The 22,355-nt window shown below is 53.6% G+C and overlaps 1 protein-coding gene across 1 annotated transcript in view; it reads left to right on the top strand.

The window, feature by feature from the left end:
• CLEC16A (C-type lectin domain containing 16A) overlaps positions 1-22,355 on the top strand; it is a 204,378-nt gene that overhangs the window by 86,147 nt on the left and 95,876 nt on the right. Inside the window, exons 16-20 of the mRNA XM_040459036.1 lie at positions 654-698; positions 3,234-3,284; positions 6,531-6,659; positions 14,805-14,859; positions 21,867-21,908. Of these exons, the coding sequence (XP_040314970.1) occupies positions 654-698; positions 3,234-3,284; positions 6,531-6,659; positions 14,805-14,859; positions 21,867-21,908 (322 nt within the window). The remainder of the gene's footprint in view (positions 1-653; positions 699-3,233; positions 3,285-6,530; positions 6,660-14,804; positions 14,860-21,866; positions 21,909-22,355) is intronic.

Genomic DNA, 22,355 nt, shown 5'->3' with positions numbered 1-22,355 from the left:
CAGCACCAGCGAGAAGCAGGGCGTAATGGCCCCGATGCCTCTCCAGAAGAACTGCCCTTCCTCTGAGACTGGCCCGGTGAACCCGCCTAGTTACTGAATTTGTGTGGTTTCTGTTACAGTTACCAGCCTTATATTTGTCACCCGAATTGTATTATTCTCCTTTCTTCATTACAGAGATTTTATACATATTCAAACACACGCACGCTGCTTATTTACTTACGGTTTATTGTGCCAATACCCGCATCCGTTGTTTTTAAATAGTTTTTATTGCCTTTCCCCTTATTTTTCATGTTTATTTGAGAAAATTTGGAAAGTACACGGGGGAAAAAGTAGCAACCCGAGTCGACGCTTTTTGGGTGTCTCTCCAGATACACACACATGTGTAAAAATGGAGTCACCATGGCCATATTTTATAACCTGCTGCCCCCACCTAACTCGGTGTTACCCCCTTCCCCTGTCACCACCTTGAATCACCTCTCTTTTGCCCCGTTTTTATTTTGAGCTCACCCTCCCTCCCTCTCACATTACGAACCACTAGATAGATTTAAGGATATTAGCCCGGCCTCTCCCCTGTTTTACATGCTCTCAAATTTTGGAATTAGTAACTCACCCGACTCCCTGCCCTCCCTCCCCACCTCCCTCTGTTTTCACAGGGCGCCAGAGAAGAAAGCGTTCACTTGGTACGGCATTTTTATAAGGTACGTTACCAGAGCACAGGGGACGGCAGTGTGGTGTGGGTCACGTAACTGGGACTGTGGTGTGTGGGCATACGCACGTGAAGGTCACAAGTCCGTGGCTGTTCCGTATGCCTGTGCTTCCCTAGTGAACCGCGTGCAGCGCTGTCCCAGTCCCCAGTCCCTGGTCTCCCCAGGCTTCTCTTACCAGGGCACCTGTTGAGGATTCGGTGCTACTGCGGAAGGTTTATCAGTCACATGTGAATTTGTGTATTGCTGAATTTACATATAAGTTGTGAATTACTTACACCTGCACATGACTAAGTCACATATGTAAATTAATAGGTGCATGAATTATGTTTTTCATGTAAAGTAACTTTGAATTGTTTGTGAATTTATGAATTATATTCACGTACATTATTTTTTTTTTTAATATTTTATTTTTGAGAGAGAGAGAGAGCAAGCATGAGCGGGGGAGGGGCAGAGAGAGAGGGACACACAGAATCCCAACAGGCTCCAGGCTCCAAGCTGTCAGCACAGAGCCCGACACGGGGCTTGTACTCACGAACCACAAGATCATGACCTGAGCCGAAGTCGGACGCTTAACCCACTGAGCCACCCAGGCGCCCCTGCATGTACGTTATTTATAGACCTGTGTGCCAGGAAACCTCGTACAGGCTTCTAGACGTTTATCATTAAGGGTAGTGAGATTTTGTAAAGGACCACCATGACTTTGAGTAACAGAGAAATTTGTAGATTCCTCTTCGGATTCCAGATGTTTAGTTTTCAAATACCTCCTTGTGATGGTTTTGTGTCATTCTTATCTAGGGCATGATGTATTCCTTAGGGAAGCACGTAATTTGTCAGCAGTAGGTGGATTACTCCATATTCACATGGAACTAGTCCCTTCCTGGTTTTCGACCTCTGCGTCAGGTCTTTCCAGGTCCAGTTAGCCACAGTTTCCCCTTGTCGTTTGGCTGATGAGGAGAAACGTGTTAGCGCTGCCATTTTCTTGTTTTTTTTGTATTCTCTTTAAACTGCCACGAATTATAGGCACATAGGCACCAGAGCTCTTTTCTTTGCAGGAAGCTTTTTAAGCCACTGCCCATTATTGTCCATGTTCACTGAGAGAAAAGCAGGCCTTGTAATCTAGGATCCACCTCGTCAGGCTCAGACGACCCCGTGCAGCTGCAGCATGGTGGGCACACCCAGCCGAGGGTGGAACCCTGCGGGCCCCCACGCACGGGGGAGGAAATCCCAGGCTCCCCTTAGACCATCGCAAGAGGCTTGCCTCAGCGAGGATACACGTCCTCAGCAAAGCCCAGGAGAAAGCGGAGGCCTCACGGCTGCATTAGTCATCTTTGGGTCTCTTTCCAGGATAACTGCTCTTAGTTTGTCCCCTGCCCCCCACCCCCCACAGAAAGTCTTGCATTGCAAAAACCGAAAGACAGAGATACATAGGTAGACATTTGCCCAGAGGGTTTTCTTCACCCTTAGCGAAAGGAGAGCTACATTTGACTTGCAGCTCCCTTCTCCCCACCCAGGTCGTTCTTTTATCCTGTAAGTTTTACTTATAAGGTCTTACATATAATACAATCCTATAAGGTCCTAAGTATAATAACTCAGAAGGTGTTGGATATTTCCAGGGTCGTGATTTCTGTGGTTCTTACGTAGAACTTATACTGGAAAAATGTATAAAGGATCTCCTCCATTCCCACCCTGCCCATGTATTTGTGTTTGTACATGTGTGATTCCGGACTTAGGAGAGAGACAGGACAGTTCCAATAGTCCAGATGCATTCAGCTGAATCTCCCCTCCCTTCCCCAGCTGTGCTCCGTCCAGTGGTGCCCATAATGACCATGCTCGCATTTAGCAGCCCTGGCCGGGCGGCGGGCTCTGTGCTCAGATTGACCCGTGTCACCCTCATGGTGACCCGCGTAGATGTGGGCTGTCACCCAGCAAGAGGGTCTGAGAGGTGAAGCTGGGATTTGGCCCCTGGTGTACATGTTTCAGACCCAAGTTCTTAGCCATCACAGCCCCGCGGAGCTACAGAGCCTCACAGGCGTGCCTCAAAAATGAACGGACCAGGCTGTATAATTTTAGCGTTAAGTATACTTAATTATAGGCTTCCTTTCCGAGGTGTGGCGCCTCCTGTTTTGAACACGGCAGCTGAGCCGGGCCTCCCCATCTCTCCCACCGTTCTTGACAAATACATGATGTTGAACACTCGCCATTTTAACCACATTTATATTTTAATTATATGTGGTGGTGTTTTGTTGCTGTTTTAATTAGCTGCCTTGACAGAAGGGATCTAACTATACATGCTTAAAAAAAAAAGGGGGGGGGGGAGAGAGTCGTTGAGAGGCGCAACATGATATCCGGGCTTTCGTTTGAGAGAGCGTGTGTGTTCGTGCTCACGTGTGTATTTTACTTCCTGGTGATTTTCTAGAACTCGCTAATGAGAACCAGATGGCCCCCCAAGCCGTGAAGTGGAGTTTATAATACTTTGGTGTTTATGGAAAAAATAGGCATAATCTCCCTCCCTTCCTTCCTTTTTAGGGAGAAGAAATTTTTTTGGACATGTTTGAAGACGAGTACAGGAGCATGACAGTAAGTGAGGGGCCAGAAAGCGCTGGCGTGGCCTGTGCGGCTCGTCCTGCGGAACCGAGAGAATTCTCACTTGGGCCTTTCTGATCGAAGGACACAGATTGGCGGGGAACTGAGTTGGAAACGGTGCCTCTGGCTCGCTGCCACTTTTGAAATCTCAGATGACACTCACTCCCCCTGTTAGGGTCGTGCCGTAGATGGGTCGGAAAGATTCACGTGGGTGCAAAATGGTCCCTCACTGAGGTCTCACGCCACGTCAGGAACGTAAAGCATGTTGTCCGTGGTTCTGCCCTTGCTGCCCGAGTCACCCTGATGGGAGTGAGGCCCCAGCCTGCCCAGCCAGGGAGGTGAGAGCCAGGATTCCAAGGCAGAGCAGTTCCCCTGCAGTGTCCTGCCCTTCTCTGCTGGGCCCCTGGAATGTTCCGGCGTGTTGCTTGTCCTCGAATCCACGGCACCGGCTTAGAGTCCTCCCTGTCTGCCTCCGTCCGGCAGGCACGGTCATGGGAAGAGATCGGGTCACGCAGCTCTCTCTGTCGTGTTTATTTCTCTGCATCCCTAACACCTGCCCCTTCGTTGGCAGTCAGTAATTAGGTGACAAACGTCCTCTTCGTGGACACTGCTCATCAAAGAGTGAAGCGATTCGGGAAGTTGTAATGAACCTCAGTGTCACAAACACAGAAGCAGCTTGCTCAAAGTGGCTCCTGGCTCCCAAGCCCATCTCACCGGGGCGGGGGGGTGGGTGGACTCCTGGGCCCTCACCACACCCCTGCCCTCGGCACTTCCGGGCCCTCTGTGGAAAGGGAACGTTGTAAATTGGCATCCTTCGTCTCCAGATGTGCCCGAGTAGTGCCCGGGCCTCCTCCGGTGATGTGTAGGCCACCCAGGTGCATCTCACACCTGGTGGTGGCCACTGCCCCCCACCATTCCCCTGACCCCCCGGAAGAGTGTCTCTGTGTCCTACTCTTTGTTTGGACCAGTAATGGAAGTGGAGTGGATTCAGGGGTTAGCTACCACTTTATCTCACCCCCGGGATGTCTCCTTCTGCGTTGCGGTTCTCCACAGGTCGGTTTCCTGTTTGAAACGGGAGGCTCGTACGTCACCTGACGACGTGGAGAAGCTCGGGGTCCTAAACCCCTGCTCAGTTCCTGCTCTTGTTACCTCCTGACGATGCGACCTTCAACGGGTTGCTTCCGTCCTAAGCCTTCATTTTTCCCGTCTGTAAAATGGGACCCACACCACGCACCCGGCCTGGATGTGTAATACCGAAGGGGTGCCTCCCATAGACGGTGTGCACGAGTGCTTGGCTCCCCTCCCTCCCACCATAGGGGCCTCCCCCGGCCTCGTTTGTCTGTCTTGTCGCATGTTCATTGTGTGTCCTGCACGGTGTCTGGCACCCCAGAGAACCTGAAAGGGGGCACACCCCGTACCTGAAAGTATAGTCCTTAGGTCAGACTTCAGGAACCAGTCGCTGAGCTAAAGGAAGCAGAGATAGACCCTTGGGTGCTGCTGATGTGCTCACGGAGACCCTTGTGCTAAATCCAGGCCTTCATTTTTGACCCTCATTCATTTCTGAATCACCTCCTATCTAATGCAGAAGGTGTGATGATGGCAGCCGTCTGCTGTTCCTGCGGAAGGTGGTGGAGACAGGTGGGGCAGCGCGGAGTGGGCTGCAGGGGGGCGGAGGGCAGGCCGGAAGGCACAGCGGGAAGGCGATGCCAAGGGCGGCCCCGGGGCAGGACATGGGGCTCTGCCACCCTGCCCTGGGATGAGGGACCCCAGGCCTTTGGAGGAAATTGCTTACAGCGGCCCAGAGGAAGAGGCAGGCAGGGTGTGCTGTCTCCTTGGCTGCTTAGCACAGACAGCCGGGCCCTCACCACACATGCCGTGTATAGTTAGCTGTGTGTTCCAGGAGGGAAAAAAAGTGATAGCATTGAAGCCCACCTTCTTTAAAATAGATAGATAGATAGATAGATAGATAGATAGATAGATAAATAGATAGATAGATAGATAGATAGATAGATAAAGGGGCGCCTGGGTGGCTCAGTCGGTTAAGCGTCCAACTCTTGATTTTGGCTCAGATGATGATGTCACAGTTCCTGGGATCAAGCCCCATGTCAGGCTCTGTGCTGACAGCACAGAACCTTCTTGTGATTCTGTCTCTCCCCTTTCTTTTTGCCTCTCCCCCCTTGCTTTCTATCTCTAAATAAATAAACATTAAAAAAAAAATCACTCACATATTAAAAAAAAAAAAAAAGACACCTAAAACAGCATGTGATGCTTGAAGCAGTAAAATTAAATCTCTAGGACATTTACCTATACAGGAAATCTCATTCCTTTAGGGTGTCTGGTAAATGAAGTGTCTGTGTCCAACGATACATGCACATTCAGTGTCAGTACTGATGCAGCAAAGTTCCAGGAGGGGAGATGTTGTTACCATTCATCGTAGTCATCAGAGAAGACTTCCTGGAAGTGGTGTGGAGCTAGGCAGACAGTTCCGCTCCTGTCTGGCCCAGTGGCTGTGGGCATACACGCTTTCTCAGGGCTCGGTGTTCCCCTCTGTAACAAGGGACAGCATCAGCACTCCCGTCCAGTGGTAGGTGAGCCCCACAGGTGCCCGGAACTTAGTAGGTGCTCACTGAGTAGCTTTGTTTTTCTGATCCCAGGTAAGATGCTGAGCGGCTGAGGAAGGAAGTAGGTTGGTGGTCATGTGGCAGGAGTCGTAGGGCGTCTGGAGCAAGGCGGGCCTGGGTCTGCATCTTAGTTCTGCCACCAGCCCGCTGAGTCTCCGTCTTGTCGGCGGACTTGTCCGGAGTCTTCGGGGGGACTAAATAGGATCTGTAGCTCACCGCCTGCCTGCAGTCAGCGGTCTGCTCTCCACAAACGGGGGGCTGCTCTCGCTAGGTCTGTCGTCGTCACTCTGGGGAGTACAAAGAGAGGGAGGAGGCTGCGGTCAGGGACCCGCTCCCCGCTGGGTGGAGGGGCCCGAGAGGGGGAGAAAGCACAGCTTGCCACAGCACGGAGGCAACTCGTCAAGGGTGTCCGAGCTGTCAGTTCAAGGGAAGGAAAGCTCTGCGTCTCGGGAAACAAAGGCTCGCAGCCCGCGCGTCTGGCTGCCTCGAGGACTCGTGCCAGCCTTAACGTGGGCGCACTGTACCCGTTGGCTGTCGGCGGGTGAGACGAGGGGCCCGTGTAACCTGCCCCGGCCCCTCCCTCCCTGCGGTGAGGTTTCCTGTGATGTCTCTCTTCCAGATGAAGCCCATGAACGTGGAGTACCTCATGATGGACGCCTCTATCCTGCTGCCCCCGACGGGCACGCCGCTGACCGGCATCGACTTCGTGAAGCGGCTGCCGTGCGGCGACGTGGAGAAGACGCGGCGGGTGAGTGAGCGCAGGTGGGACCCACCTCTCCTGGGCTGCCGTCTGCCGGGGCCGCCGCCGGGGCCGGGAGGGAGGGTCTTCCAGCGGGTCGGGAGCCCGCCGTCCACCCCGTGTCCGGACAGCGGGCGGACGGGCGCCCCCCTCGCGCCCTGCCGCCAGGACAGACTTCTCAAGGGGACCTGCCCCTTGCTAACGCAGGGTTGAAATTCCACGGCACGGTGCCGGGCAGGCTGCCTTCGCCGGTGCAGGGCACGATCCCCAGCCCCAGGCTCTGAGAGAAAGCCTCCGGGCCGCTGTGGGCACCGGGGGCAGGGGGGTGAGCAGAGGGCAGACAGCGCAGGTGAGGCCCATGTGAAACTCTGGCCCAGAGAGGCTCAGCACCCCCGCCCGAGATGGTGTGGTGTTAAGGTATCTGAGGGATCTCCAGGCAGGCACCCGCTAAGGAGACTGCGATTCTCGCCCTGCCTGCTTGCTTCCGCGTGTGACGGGCACATTAGTTCTCAGAACCCCGCAGCAGCGCGCACCCCTTATCAGTGCTTTTTTTCTGAAGCAGTGTCGCAGGGCTCTTCACGGTATGCTATCTCTCTCGTAAGATCAGCTTCTTTCTTAGAAAGCAGCGTCACCTTGGGGCGCCTGGGCGGCTCAGTCCGTTGAACATCTGACTTCAGCTCAGGTCATGATCTCACAGCCCATGAGTTTGAGCCCCCCATCGGGCTCTGTGCTGATGGCTCAGAGCCTGGAGCCCCTTGGGATTCTGTGTCTCCCTCTATCTCTGCCCCTCCCCTGCTTGCGCTCTGTCTCTCTCTGTCTCAAAAATAAATAAAAACATTAAAAAAAAAAAAAAACTACTTAAGAAAGCACTGTCACCTCTTCCTAGAAAAGCATTCCCTGGAGACATGAATCGATAAATGAGATGAATCCCTTGCCCTCTTCTTCTGAGTTAATCCCAGGCTAACCAGAGCCACAGAGGTGTTCGTTCTTGGATTTTGAGAACCAGGAGTCACCTGCTGGATCGGCCTCAAACAGGAAGATTCCGTGGGCTTCCTCTGCCCAGGCGGTGATTTCGCCTTGGACACATGGGGTGGCGGGGGACGCAGATGAAGTCGGACCTATGTGTTTTAAGTCCATCCGCGTTCCCTGCCGTCTGACCAAACCCGCAGACCTCACCGCAGGACCCACCCTGTCTGAGCCAGAGCGAGGTCCAGAAGGCTGTGAATGTTGAGAGCTCCTGCTCCGTGTTGGTACTGCCTTCTTTCTGGTTCGTGGTCCCCCAGTTTTCTTAATGCTTGTAGGAGCTCATGTCTGACAGAAAGTGAGTCTTCGTATCAGTTCTTAGTATGAACCTCCTCATGTAATTTTACAATCGTCCTAGGAGGCTGTGCTAAATTTAATCCATCTCACAGAGGAAAAAACTGAGGCATGAAGAGGTCCAGTGATTTGCTCAAGGTCCCCCAGCTGCTAAGTAGCAGGAGCCAGGACTCGGCTCGGGCAGCGTGGCCTCCAGAGCTACCCTCTTAGCTACTCTGACCTGCCACTCCCTACTGCCACCTTCGTTGTATTTATATCAGTCCTACGTGGTGCTGGGCGCCAGGGACGGGTAATACACCGCCTCAGTCATCTAGGAGTCAGAGTCTAGAGGCCAGGGTAGGAAAGGCAGCATCATCAGTTTAAGGAATATGGGGTCAGGCTCTTAATCCCACCTGGGGAGCGAGGTGGCACGGGCACCAGAGGGATAGGCCGGGCAGCCAGGGGGTGCAGAGCGCCAGGGAGATGTGGCTCATTCCAGCACCTCTAGGGAAGGGACATGGCTCGAGCGCAGAGCGAGGGAGGCCCACTGGGAAGTGATGAGGCTGGAGGGAGCTGATCTCAGGGGCCTTAGAGCCCAGCCAGGACCTTGGCCTTGGTAGCTGATTGCTGACATCAGGCCCTGCCAGCCCAGAGCAGACGGTCATGGTCCACAGGAGAGAATGGGAGAAATTCAGGGGTGGGGCAGATGGCAGAGGGAGGGTTGCTTGGGCTTTGGGGTTCCTTTACCCATCTGAGAGGAGCACGTCCCTGCCCTTGCCAGAAGTATTGTGGGCAGTCAGTGAAAGGCAGAACACGAAAGGCCAGTAGTGGTCCTTTTTTTTTTTTTAATAGACATTTTTCTTTTCCTTTTTTTTTTTTTTTTTAAGTTTATTTATTTTGAGAGAGCGAGAGAGTGCATGAGCAGGGAAGGGACAGAGAGAGGGAGAAAGAGAGAATCCCAAGCGGGCTCTGCACTGTCAGTGCAGAGACCAAAGCGGGGCTCGAACTCATGAACTGTGAGATCATGACATGAGTCGAAATCAAGAGTTGGATGCTTAACCGACTGAGCCACCCAGGCGTCCCAGGCCGGTAGTAGTTGCTGGTGGTACGGGCCTCCTTCTTCTCTTTGCCCCTCACACCTCACTTGGTTGTAAGTAGCCTGCCTCCCTTGCCGCAGACGGGATGCGTAGCCCAACTAACTGAGTGCAGACAGAGCGCTGGGAATGTCTGCGCTTCCCCGGGGTCTCTTGTTCAGTCTTTGTCTGTGTGACAAGTTTATAAAAGCAACTCTGAAGCCTCAGGGCCCCTGGGTTTAGAGCCCATGAGAAGGTGGCCGAATGGTAGAAAAGAGGGCCGGCCATCTCAAAGCAAAGCCATCTACCTTAGAGAAGCTTTCCTTTGTGACTTCAGATTTCTGAAGGGGAGTTTTGGCCACCCACCTCAGTTCGGTTCCTGTTTCAAGGAGCTGTCTAGAATCCTCCAGAAGCTCCAGAATCCTTAGCCCATTTCAGACATCAGAACGCAGCAGTGTGCTTTGAATTTGAGCTAAAGGAAGTGTATGGTTTAGCAAGCAATTGAGGGCTTATGTGGTTTCTTTCAAGTTCTTTGCTTGTATCCAAAGAACATTCCATTTCATCCTTTTGGATTCAAAGGTTTTCTTCTTCTTCTTCTTTTTTTTCCACCAAGGAAACTTTTTTAACTTTTAGGAGGCTGACCCTTTTCAGAAATCCCTTCTGTTTCCTTAAGGACTTGTTGAAGGAAGTTCAAACAACCCTTAATAATACATCATTCCCAACTTGTAAAACAGTCCTCCCTACATTCATCAGAGAGCCCCTGGACACTCACCGTATGCCAGATGCTGTGCCCGAGGGCACAGAAGTAAACTGGGCTGAGGGGACATTTGAGTACAGAGTTCAAGATGTGAATAAGCACGGCATGTTCAGGAAGCGGGGTGACCGGCAGGCTGAGTGAAGGGAACGGGATAAGACAGGAGGGTGACCGGGCCTCGCAGGCCATGGGGAGGCACCCAGCACTGAAAGTCACGTTGTGCCTCCTGCGCATTCTTCCATTCGACAGACGTGTTGAGCATTTTCTAGGTGCTGTGCAAAATGCCAGAATAGACAGTGAATGGAGATTATAAAACGAGACCAAAATAGCAAGAGAGCCACTGAGCCATGCCAGCCGGTAAGGGAGGTTCACGTAGAAACGAAGGTCCTGGGAACTACTGGGGTCTGATGAGAACGTGTAAGCGGAAATGGGGACTTGGGCTGGGCCCCTCCCAGAGGCAGTGAGAGAAGCAGTTTAGAAAGAACACAGGCTGGTGAGACCAACCAAGGTTCAGTGCCGGCTCCAGCTATGTGACATTGGGCAAGTTGTTCAACCTCATTGAGCCTCAGGTTGCTCGTGTGTTCTGTGTCTCAGCTCCTGCCCAAGGTAGTTGGAAAGACAGGCTGCAAGGTGCCTGGCAGACAGGAGGTGCTCAGGAAGTACTTACTGTGCGGTGAAGCAGTCTAGCATCTCAGGAGGGAAGGAAAGAGAGTTTTTCGTGGTCTCTTGAAGCTTAAGGCTAGAGAAGAGTTAGAGAAATTTTGGTGAACATCAAAATCTGAATTGAATCCAGTAGCTTCCTTTCCGTGGTAACCTGGGAAGCCATTAGGAAACACATGTATTTGTGTGAAATTTTATTTGTCCCTGAATTCTGTTCCGTATCCCCACGTAAAGCCACACACAGGTTTTGTGTTTATCGCTGTTGACCGTGAGGAAATAGGATATTCTGCTTTCCTCTCTGGATGTGTATCACGCATGAAAGAACATCTTGTGAGGTTCTAAAAGTGGAGGGGAAAGAATTTCCCGTGATTTCATCACCCAAGACACTTTTCGCGTCTCCTCCCTGCCCTTGTTTGCAAGCGTGTCTTCTCATGGAGGCAGGAAGGGTGCCTCGTGGCCTCGCTTCCAGGCCCCTCCCTGCCCTTTCTCCGTCCTGCAGCAGAATCCGGAAGCTCTCCTTGTTGTGACGCGGTCGTTGCAAGTCGAATCTCTTACCGGGGCCTGAAAGTTTATCTGGTGACTTCTGCCATGACTTAGGCATCTTTCCGCTGGTTCGATATCCTGGTTGCTTCCGGGATCACATTATTTTCAGCGAAACTGTCATGAGCAGCTTCACGAATACAGTGTTTTCTTTCTCCTGGCTTATTTCTTTAGGATAAGTTCCCAGAAGTGGAGTTTCCGCTTCAAAGGGTATGAACGTTTTTTGCGTGACACTGTACATCCCGGTAAGGCGCTTTCCCAACGGACTGTGCCCACTTTACACTGCTTCGGCGTCCCATTAAGAATGACTGACTCTTCGCGGCCACTTCCACAGCCTGGTGGGCTTCTAACCTGGGCGACTGCCCCCTAAACTCCGCGGCTTGCAGGTGTGGCAGGGGCAGTGGCGAGAGGGCTGGACCTGAGCGCTGTATGCGGGGCGGCCCCAGGGCTCGGGGGCTGCGCCTCTGCGGTGGCCCCTGAGATTGGGGCCGGTGGGTACCCCCCATTCCCAGAACTCGCATCTGGGCTCGGGGGATTCGTGTGACTCACCTAGGTCCGTCTGAGCCCGAAGCCGTCCTGCCCCACTTGGCGAACTCGTTCGCCACAACCCCCTCGCAGAACTCGCTCTTGGGGGCACTGGAGCACGCAGGACGCGTCTCTTCTTGGTACTTGAGCGTGCTCAGCTGTCACTCCTGTCCAAAACGAATGTGTTCTTCCAGTGTCCGTCTGCCTTTCTGGCATTCTGTGGAAGCTTCAGAAAGAGTAATGAGTCCTTTTTCCTTTTCAGTAAAACTTGACAAATTGCATGTTTTTTTGGCAAAGTCCCGAGAAGCGCTCAATAAAAGCCTGGGTCCCAAGCCTTAAATCTTTTGAAGGCAAAGGCATATGGTTGGAAGAATACAGACTTTGGAGTCTGGTTATTAGCCGAGTCACTGGGGGCAGGCTGCCTCACGTCCCCGGGCTTTGCTTTCCTGTCTGTAAAATGGGAACCACGCAGAGTTGTTAAAAGGCTTCAGTGAGATGTCGCGGTCTTGCCTCGCTAGTACCTGGCAGGACTCTGGTGAGTAGAGGGGGTGTTATTGTTTAGGGGGCTGTGGGATGAATTTGAGGGCCTTGATCCTGGTGTTTTACCTCTCTTTTGTGGATTCTTGGACTTGTGTGGCTAGTCACCGTGCCTGGTGGACCCTGTAGGACCCCCAAGGGACCCCCATCTTTAGTCCAAATGGAGCACCTGGCCCTGTGGGGTCCGTCCTCCCTCGTGGGCATGGGCTTTTCACACCCTCTTCCTTCTCTTAACTGGGGCAAGAACCAGGAAAAGTATTTTCGGGGCGTTTATTTTATGTTCTGTATTCTTCATATTTTTATTATTCTATTATTATTATCATTATTATTATTATTATCATTTGGTATTTCTGGAAATACCTGCCATTTGTTGCTTGCAGAGCAAAAGCAGATGTGTTACCAGAAAGGTCTCTGCTAGGAGCCAAGTTCTGAACTTTTATATTGGAAGGTTTTGGTTCTCAGAGTGATGGTCTGTAGAAAGCCACACACATTTCTGTTCTCACCCCCCAGCGAGGAGGGTCCTGCTTGATTTCTTTGCCCTCAGAACCCCGGGAGGAATGGGTTTTTGAGACAGAAATGAAGCATTCATTCAGCTTCGACCTGACCGATGGGCCTTTTTTGGTCACATCCGAGGCCCGTGACTCATTATTTGAGAGTTCAGATGGCCGTATGGTTCAAATGACCACCCACATCTTGGGCTTTCTGCGCTCAGGCTGGCACAGGCGTGTGAATTTCTTCGTGTGCTTGGTTAAGTGCCACAAGCATCAGACATTCCCGGTTCCAACCCCAGCTCAGGCATCATCAGCCCTGTGAACTTGGTTCAGTCTGCCTCTCCCCGTTCCGTCTCTTCCAGTGTCACGGCTTTGACACTGCAGTGAGGTGCCCACGGTGCCTGGCACGCGGTGGCTGCCTCATAGTTGCCGTTTCGATTTTAAGAAAACGAAGCCACGCTTCTTTCTCTTCAGATTGTTGCAGATGTCTTACGAAGACTGTACTTTAAAAAGCTGATAAGAACAATCAGACCAATACTGATGCAGCTGCCACTCTCACTGCGATATAAAAGCTTATCTTTCTCTAGTACTTTGGCGTGACCTCAGAATGCATCCAGGATGTAGGATTGTTCTTCCGGTTTTTTACGTTAGGAGATCAAGAAAGTGGCTCAGGTCTCTTGCCAGTTGTAGGCCACGGCCAGATGAGGCTTTCCACGTGCGGGTGGGTATCCTTGTGGCCTGGGTCATCGGGAGCCAGTGCAAGCCCCGTTCTTTGGAGGCAGAGGCAGGAATTTGCCTCCCCCCAGCCCCGCCCCCGCCTTGTTTCGGGAGGCACCTTGTCTTATGAAGGGCCGCCTCCCCGGTCAGTGGGCCAAGCCTGTAGCCTCAGAACTGTAAACAAGAAGACCAAAAGTGGGCTGGCGCTCATCGCCTTGTGGCTCGCCAGTGGCGACAGTGGTTTGTCCCCGTGCCCTCCCCCGTGCCCAGCTAGCGAGTGGCCGCAGTGAAGGATGGCTGCCCCTTTACTAGCACATGCTAGCCACGCCCCGGCCCCGGCCCCCCCCCCCCCCCCCCCCCCCCGCCTTATCTCAGAGCCTCCTAGCATCCCTGTGAGGCGGGGGCCACCACCCCCATTTCACAGATGTGGACATTGGAGCTCACGGGGGTCGGGGGCCTTGTCCAGCAAGTCCAGCGCAGACCTCGTGTGTCTGACTGCAGAGCGGTTTCCCTCAGGCCTCAGGCCCGTCAGCTACGCTTCAGGGGAAGAGGTGGGAAGACGGCCTGTGCGAGGGGCTGCCCCTCGGCTTCCTGGTCTCACCATTGGGCCACTCAGCTCCAGTCAGGGACCCGAGGGTAGCTTGCGTGCTACCAGCACAAGCCGGGCCCGCGGTGAAGGCTGCTTTCTGCACAAACATCTCTGGTTCCGGGGCCTGGGATTCTGCTTTCTTCCCGGTCTCTGGGAAGCGTTGGATGGCCATGCTGGATCCCTCCCGGACGCCTCTTTCGCGGGCCAGGGATCCCCATGCTCGCGGAGCTGCCTCTGTTCCCAGAGAGCTGGCTGGGTCAGTGTGAGGGGCCCTTGGGGCACCGATGTCCCCGCACACCCGTCCCGTCCACAGTGTAGCCCCTGTGCAAGGCCAAGGGGCTGAAGCTTTGCTGTGCATGGGCTCGCCCAGGAGGGGCAGGGGTGGGCTTTTAATCGAGTCGGGCCGCCCTGAACCCTGCAGGGTTCACCCTCTGTGCTCTCTGCCCCCACGTTCAGTAGGTGGGACGCGGAACGCTGTCACTTGGGATTTGCGTTTCCAGATTCTGTGCTGGTTTAGTGGGAAGAGGCCAGGTTCCAGCCCTCCCTACATGCGTGCCCTGGGGCAGGGAACTTCACCTCCTTGGGTCTCAGTGCCTTGTCTGCAAAGCGGGCCACCTGCTGAGGACGCGGGGGTGTGGGGTGGCCCCCGGCCTGGTCAGAAGGTCACGTGACACTAGGGGAGAGGTGCTGGCAAATGACAGGTGCTCGGTTGAAGTGAAGTGCCCTCACTTGTGGATAAGTGGGAACAGGCTGCACCTGTTGATTTTCTTTCTTTTTTTTGTTCTTTTTCTTCTTCTTCTTTTTTTTTTTTGTCTTGCTTTGCAAACACCAGAGCCCTGGGACTGGGACTGGGAGAGGTGGACTTCGTTTTGTTTGTTGAAATCAAGAGCCACTGTGTGATTTCTCCCCATGGAGCACGTCACCTAACTAACTACAGGTTCATTCTTTGCTGCTCCCCAACTGTTTGTGCAGGCCATCCGGGTGTTCTTCATGCTCCGTTCCCTGTCACTGCAGCTGCGAGGGGAGCAGCAAAGAATGAACCTGTAGTTAGTTAGGTGACGTGCTCCATGGGGAGAAATCACACAGGGACGGGGCGGGGCAGGGGGCAGTGTCCGCTCCGCCCTGCCGGCTCAGACATAGCTGGGAGGGTCAATGTGCCACCAGCATTTGGGACTCTGGTTGATCCGTCACCAAGCACCAACAGAGCGTGCGTGTCCCACAAAACTCCAAGAAAGGGCCCTGCCTTCTGGGCGCCTGGAAGCCCGTCCGCGCAGCCCAGGTGGGGCTGTGCAGGTCGTCCGCCGAGGGGTCTGGGCGGGGTGATTGGGGTCTCTGGCTCCAGGATCCCTGCCCTCCATATGATCGTGGCACTGCCAGTTTGATTGGTTTTCTGTATGATGCCAATGATTAAAGATTCTGCTGCTAAAAAGGGGGGAGGGTGACTTTCAAAAGTGACTGTGGGTGACTTGATTAAAAGTGACAACGGGCGTCAGCCTGGTTGCGTTCCGATAACCCTTCTCGTACGTGTAGGGCTCTCTCTTTCCTCCCGTTTGCTATAGGGCACGTGCACAGGGATAGGCAAGGTGGCATTGTGATATGGTAGGATTCTTCGGTTAGAAGAGACGGAACACACGACTTAGGCCGGCTTCGGGAACAGAAAGGGGAGTTGGCTGACGTCACTGGGAAGTCCAGGAGTACATTGCCTTCAGGCATAGCTGCATCTAGGGACTTAAGCAGCGTCATCAGGAAGCTGCTGCCCTTTGTCTCCGCTGGGCTTCCCTTTGTTCTGGCTTCATCCTCAGGAGGGCTCTCATCAGATGGTGACAAGGTGGCCGTCTGCCGTTCCAAAGTCTACTGAACTGGCTAAGCAGCCCTTCCAGAAATAGGGCTGCTCTTTCCTGTGACTTGACGGAGGTCCGCAGCAGGGCTCTCATTGGTCTGGCTTGGGTCCGTTGACCATCCCTGAACCAATCTGTGGTCAGAGGAATGTGGTTCACTAATGGGCGAGGCCGGGGTCTCGTGGCTGGTCCTTGAGCTGGGAGGTGGGGCCCATTTCTTTTGAAAGAAAAGACTCAGACTCCACCTGAGAGTGAGGAGGGAGGTTGCCCTCAAAGAAAACTCAAAGACATGGAAGTTGAGCAGGCGGGACCCGCAGAGGGCCACCCTTTGTAGCATATGGTGAAGACAGGGTCCTGTTGTTTTAAGTCCGCTTTATTGAGATCAGTTTACGTCTGATAAAATTCACCAAGGTTTAGCGTACAGTTGAATGAGTTTTGACAGAAGCGTTCCGTTGTGACCCACGATCCTGTTGTAGACCCCTGAGGGTTGGCACTTGAGCCGAATACCCCTGCCCTGCCGTGTGTTCCCTTGAACCAACAATGGAAAACACCCCCCGCCCCGCTTCTATTTCCTCACCTGTAAAATGGCGATGAACTTCCTTATATTATGGGCCTGTGCTGAGAACCGAGCAAAATACCGTATGAAATATTATACGACTGAGCATTGTGTCCAGGGTATGACTGTGCTCAGGAAGCTGCAGTCCTCTGTATTACCTGCTAATTAAATAAGGTGACGCGTAGAAAGTGCAGAGCTTCCTGCGTGAATAGAGGATTCTCCGTAAGTGATTATGATGGGTTTTACCTGTTTGTCTTAACTTCTTCTTCTTGCCTTCTTCTTGTTCTCTCTTTGTCTTCTCTCTCTTAGAAAAAGAAGGGAGCGGTGTCCTGTATGGGCCGCTCTCTGCTCATCTCCTTTGGCCCCTTCCTCCTTGAGAGATGGCCACAGGGATTTCTTGAAGGGTTTAAATCGATTAAGCTGACTGGAGAGAAGATAAACCAGTCTTTCTCTGATTGGATTCAGGGAAGGAGGGAGACAGCTTGCTTTCATGGGCAGCCAGAATGTTCGCATCCGTGAAATGGAATTAAATTTTATGCTGGGAATTCAGGTTGCTTCCTTCCCTCTCCACCTAGGAATGGCCCGCTGAAAGAAAGGTTAAAAGTCTTTCACTTATCAATTTTAATTGACTAGATCGCTAGTTGAGATCACTTAACTGAACCTTTTTGGGTAGCTGGCCATTAAGAAAGTAATGGCTGTCTGTCTTTACCCAGCCCCATCACAAATTATGTCTTCACTAAAGGGCGCCATCCAGAAAGTACGAGGAATTGTGGGTTTTATGAGCACGTGATACTAGAATAAGGTGTGCACGTGTTATTGTTTGACTTTTCTTTCTTCTTTTTATTCTTCCTGGCGATTGTTCCTAAATGCTGGCTCTCCCCTTCCATTGGGGAAAAGTCAGCACGCTCTGCACATCACGAAATGCCTTCTATGTACATAAAATGTAGGCAACATCATAACCTAGACGAAGGCATGCATATTTGCCAAGCGATTGGAAACCGGGCATCCTCCTTGTGAGCGTAGTGATTTGAGGAGGCTGACTTCGGGGAGAAATGCTGGGGGCTGGTCAACTTTTCCCCGAAGGTGATGTGATACGGGCGGACCGGCGCAAAGGAATGCCGGCTCCAACCGACCGACAGATCGCAGGAGGAGGTGACTTAACCTGTGTTTCCTGACCTTGTCACACGTTGATAAGAAACCACAGCCCCATCGCATATCTCCAGACCAGTTGTGAGCCTCTGGGTCGGGTGTGGCAGGTGAGCTCTGACAGGCTGGCTCCTGAACAGGAGCCTCGTGGAGGCCTTCACCCCTGCCCCTCCGGAAAGAAGCCAGCTGCCCATGCTCGAGCCTGTTTTGGTTTTGTTTTTGCCGGAGAGGAGAGTGGCTTGGGGCAGAGGTCACAGACTGGCAGCGTGAAGGAAGGGAGGGCAGGCGGGCAGGAGGCAGGGAAGGGGGATGGGAAGGGAAGGCTGGCTTGACTACATAAAACAGATCAGACTTTTAGAGAGAATGGCCCCGTGAATCACCACCTGCCCCGCCTCCAGCTTCAAAGGTTATTACTCTCACGGCCCCTACCATTTCTCTTTTTATATACCCGCACCCTGCGTATCGAAGCAAACGGAAGACGTCGCATCATCGCATCTATACATACTGTCTCTAGCAGACAAGGACGGGGGGCTGCTCTTACTAACTGAATTGGTTGCCACCCTTGCAGATGGTGAGCTTGCCCGGCCCCGCTGCGGCTCCAGATGGAGCCCGGGCAGGAGGGAGGGCTGGCGGCACCGTGCCCACTCCGACAAGCCATCGGGCTGGTGGCATCGCTCGGGGCCTTAGGGTTCCTGAGGCTCAGAGGCCTTGCCTCTAAAGTGGTTCTAAAGACTTGCCGGGGAGCTGTTGAAAATCAGATGAGATCACGTTGGTGAAGCTCCCGGTGCCGTGCCGGGCCCACCGTAGGTGCTCGGTGAGGGGAGAGCTCGCCGTCGTCCCTGGTGCAGCTGCTGGAGAAGTGACGTAGGGCTCACGCTGCGGGGCTCTGCGGGGCGGGCATCTTCGGCTTTGACAACGATTTGGAGGAGCGTATCCTGACATGTTTAAACCAGTTCATCACTTGTATGATGGCCCCATTTTGGGGGTAAGAAAGGCCGCGCTGGCTGCCTGCGTCCAGGTGAAGGGAGCTGCACCAGGCAGGGCACTCCTGCGTGCTCCCTGATGGGCCTCCTGACCGACAGGCCCCTGGAGTGCCCTGAGGACAGCAGGCTGTGACCAGAAGTGGCACCAGGGCCTTCTAAAAGGAGTCTTGCCTGTTTCTAGAAAACATGGCCAATCACGGTAGGGAGAAATTCCCCCCTTGTCCATATATCCTAAGTAGATACCAGGCGTCCTCGTGAAACTCCTGGATTCCTTCCCAGCCTTTTCCACGTGGCCACTTGACGTTTACATAGTGTGGCCGTAGCATGTGCGTCCCACACCTAATCTTGTCCCCTGATTTTCTAGACCCAGTCCGCAGATCCATCCATTCATTCCACGATGTGTTGGGCGCCTGCTGTATGCCAGGCACAGTGATGGGAGCTGGGATGTGATGGTGAGCTGAGGCCAGCTTGCTCTCTGCTCTGGTGGTGCTTCCAGTTTGGAGTGGGGGTGGGGGGGCCACCAACAGGTAAGGAAGTAAGTACACAATCACAGGTTGTCGGAGATGGTCTGTGGAGGCAGTTGGACCGGCTCTGTGCTCGAGAATAAGTAGGAGAAGAGACCTCCTAGGCTGGTTAGAGAGGCCTGTCTGGTCAGGCACCGTGAAGGAGGGACCAGAAGATTGTGGGAAAAGGCAGAACCGAGGCCTGCCAGTTAGAGGGGATGGCAGAGGTGAAGCCGGAAGGGGAGAGGCGTGTCCGGCAGCTGGTGTGGCCAGCAGGGGAGAGAGGGGTTGAGATGAACCAGAACTCAGGCCCGAGGCAGCAGGAACCCATCTGAGCGTTTCCACAGGGACATCTGTCCTTAAAGTGTACTTCCAGGTCACTTGGTCCCAACAGAGCCCCAAGGGGCTGGAAAGGCCACGTGGGAGGTGGTTACGAACACGAGCTTGGGGACCAGGCTGTGTCTGGTGTGAAATCCCAGCTTTGCCCTTGTAACGAGCTAGCGTATGGCCTTCTACAAGCAAATTTCGTGTCTTAGTGCCTCAGTCTCCTCATCTGTGAAATGGGAGTCGGTGGGAGGAGTAAAGGAGTTAATGTGTGTGAAGTGCTTGGAGCAGTGCCTGGTGCGCTCGCCGGCCAGCCATTTGGAAGGCCCGGCGGGGTTCGGGGATCAACCAGCAGTGCGAAAAGGGGGATGGGAGCACGGACGGCATTTCGTGGCGATGCTGGAGATCCAGCTGGATTCTGGGCTCTGAGCTTGGCGACAGTGTGGGCAGCAAGGGGTGGGGGTGGGGGGACAGCGACTCCATAAGCAGGGGACCAGCCCTGGAGGAGGAGACGAAGCCTAGTTGGGTGGTCGCAGAAGAGGTGCTGAGCGGCGGCCCGGCCGTGATGCCCAGGGCGAGGGTCGGGCGTTGGCGGACACTGTCCTCAGGAGAGGTTCCCCACAACCGTCACGAACTTCGCAGTTACCGTGTCGAGCAGTAGAACGTTGGCCGAGGCGTCTCCTGGGACCGTTGCATACCTGGTGGCATTTCTCCTTGCCACACAGATGGCTGTTGCTCACAGGTGCCCACAGCAGTTAGAAACCTAGGTCACACAGTCTGTGCGAGGGGGTCCCAACCCTCCAAACACGGGTCTGCACACCAGCAGCTCTCTGTACTCTGGGTCTGCCTCCTCGCCCAGACTTGGACACACCTGTGTGTGGGCCTGGAAACAGGCCCGTGGAGGGTAGAGCAGTGGTTTCCTATGGTTCCTAGACCTGGGGACTGCCCTGCCCAGTACTATGCCAAAAGGATAAAACCCCAACAAACCCCTGGGGTTGGGATTGCCAACTTTTTATTTTACGAAGTCTTTTTTTTTTTTTAAAGCATTTATGAACTACCATTTCATAAAAGAAAGGAATCCCAGATAAGTAGGAAGGGCGTCATTTCAGAACAAGGGACAGACTTTCCAAGAACTATGCCTACGTGCTATGTTTTAATGGGGTCTATTCTTTTATTTACCTTTGAGAGACAGAAAGACAGAGTGCAAGTGGGGGAGGGGCAGAAAGAGAAGGAGACACAGAATCCGAGGCAGGCTCCAAGCTCTGAGGTGTCAGCACAGAGCCCGGCATGGGGCTTGAACCCACAAACCTTGAGATCGTGACCTGAGCCGAAGTCAGACGCTTAACCTACTGAGCTGCTCAGGTGCCCCAATGGGGTCTCTTCTTTAAGTAATTCAAGTGCAGGCCAATTACAAGAACCAAAGGTGTCTCTGTCTTTTTTGAGCTCCGTCTTGTGGGGGAGGTAAGGACGGACCACCTGGGCACACAGAGGAAAGTCAGATGGCCACTGTGTTAAGGTGCCCAGGGGTTGCCTGGAAGTCACAGAGGTTTTTGAGGGAGCGACCACCCATCTGATGGCTGGGTATGCATGCAGGTGCCTGGCAGGAGCAAAGGCCCTGGGGTTGAGGGGGAGTTCAGGAAGATGAGAAGCAGCGGTGTGGCTGGAGGGCAGGGCAGGGTGGTGAGAGGACTGCGTTTGCCTGGGGCCCGGTGTGTGGGCCTTGCAAGTCGATCAGGGATTCAGGCTTTCTTCTAAGAACAGTGAGAAGTGTTTTTCACCTGGTGATACGATCGCATTTGTATCTCAGAAGGCCCTCTCTGGCCTCAGTGTGAGGGTGGGTTTACGGGGAGAGGGGCGGCGTTCCAGCCAGGAGTCCTGGAGAGAGGCCAGGCCCATGAGACGGATCCTGCAGAAGCGTTGTCTGAAAGGTGGTGCCCACAGGCTTCTTACACAGCTCGGTTTGCCCCAGCAAGTGGTTCCTGAGCGCTCTTGCTTTCTGCTCTAGGGCCCAGGTACAGAGACTCTTGATTGCTGGGAGGCCCATCCTGTTTGATCCAGCCTGTGCTCTTGAACCTGACCCAGACCCGTCGTGCCTTCAGAGCTAATTATTAACTACAGGGATGTCATTTTGGTTGATCTCGTCTCCCGCCCGCCCGGCAAGGCAGGCTGCTGTGGGCCATCCTCCAGCGCTCCCGGCTGTTTCTAGGCCAGGACCTGCCTGTTTTGACAAGGGAGCTGAGGGTGTGGAGGAGGCCCTGGGTCCCAGAGCACTGCGGACTCGGGAGAGGACGGATCTGACATCTGGATCCCAGCTCTGCCTCTTCCTCGCTGTGTGACTGGAGACACATCGATCCACCTCTCTGAGCGTCGGTTCCTCATTTGTAAAATGAGAGTAGCAGTGCCCGCCTTTGCAGGGAAATAGCTGTGCAGACAGGTTGCAAACATCTGGCCCTCAGGCCCACGGATGTAGTTGGGTGTCTGGCAGAATATGTGTAATTTTATGTCAGTTGCCAACATTTTATTTACTTACTTACTTATTTACTTATTTATTTTTATTAATTTTTTTATTATTTCTTACAACATCATATGCTCTGTTTTATTGCATCTCATGTTGGGTAGAAGACAACACCTACCTCAATACCAATAACACGTTGCCAACATTTTAAAATCGAGGTATCTTACTGCACAAACCCAGATACCTCTCACTTTGAATGTGAAACGGTCTGGTCCCTTGGGGCCGAAATGCCCGCAGGCAGCAGCGGGCCGCCTCTTTGCAGGGGCATCCTTCACACCAGCTCGCGCTGTCTCCAGCCGCGGGCCTGTGCTGGACCCCAGCTGCCCACTCGGCACCTCCCGCCTGCCACCACAGCGGACTCGAGCTCCCGCACCGACCTGCCTCCTGCAGCCTGCCCGTCCCCCAGTTGGGGGCAGCTCCGTCCCGGTGCTCAGACCCCGGGCTCGTCCTGGATTCTTTCTCTCCAACCCGCCGTCCGGTCGGCCAGCACCCCTGTTCGGCCCCTCTGTCCAGCTGTATCCAGATCTGACCACCTCTCTCAGCTCCACCGCCGCGAGGGCCCTGCCATCTGTCACCTGCATTGTTGTAGTGGCCTCGTAACCAGTCATTTGCTTCTGCCTTGTTCCCTGTAGTTTATTCTCAATGTAGCGTCCAGCGT

Source organism: Herpailurus yagouaroundi, unplaced genomic scaffold (assembly GCF_014898765.1).
Source record: "Herpailurus yagouaroundi ecotype Mexico unplaced genomic scaffold, PumYag 222, whole genome shotgun sequence".
Classification (NCBI taxonomy): domain Eukaryota; kingdom Metazoa; phylum Chordata; class Mammalia; order Carnivora; family Felidae; genus Herpailurus; species Herpailurus yagouaroundi.
Note: the sequence above shows the minus strand (reverse complement) of the source record. Positions and strands in the feature narration are given on the sequence as shown.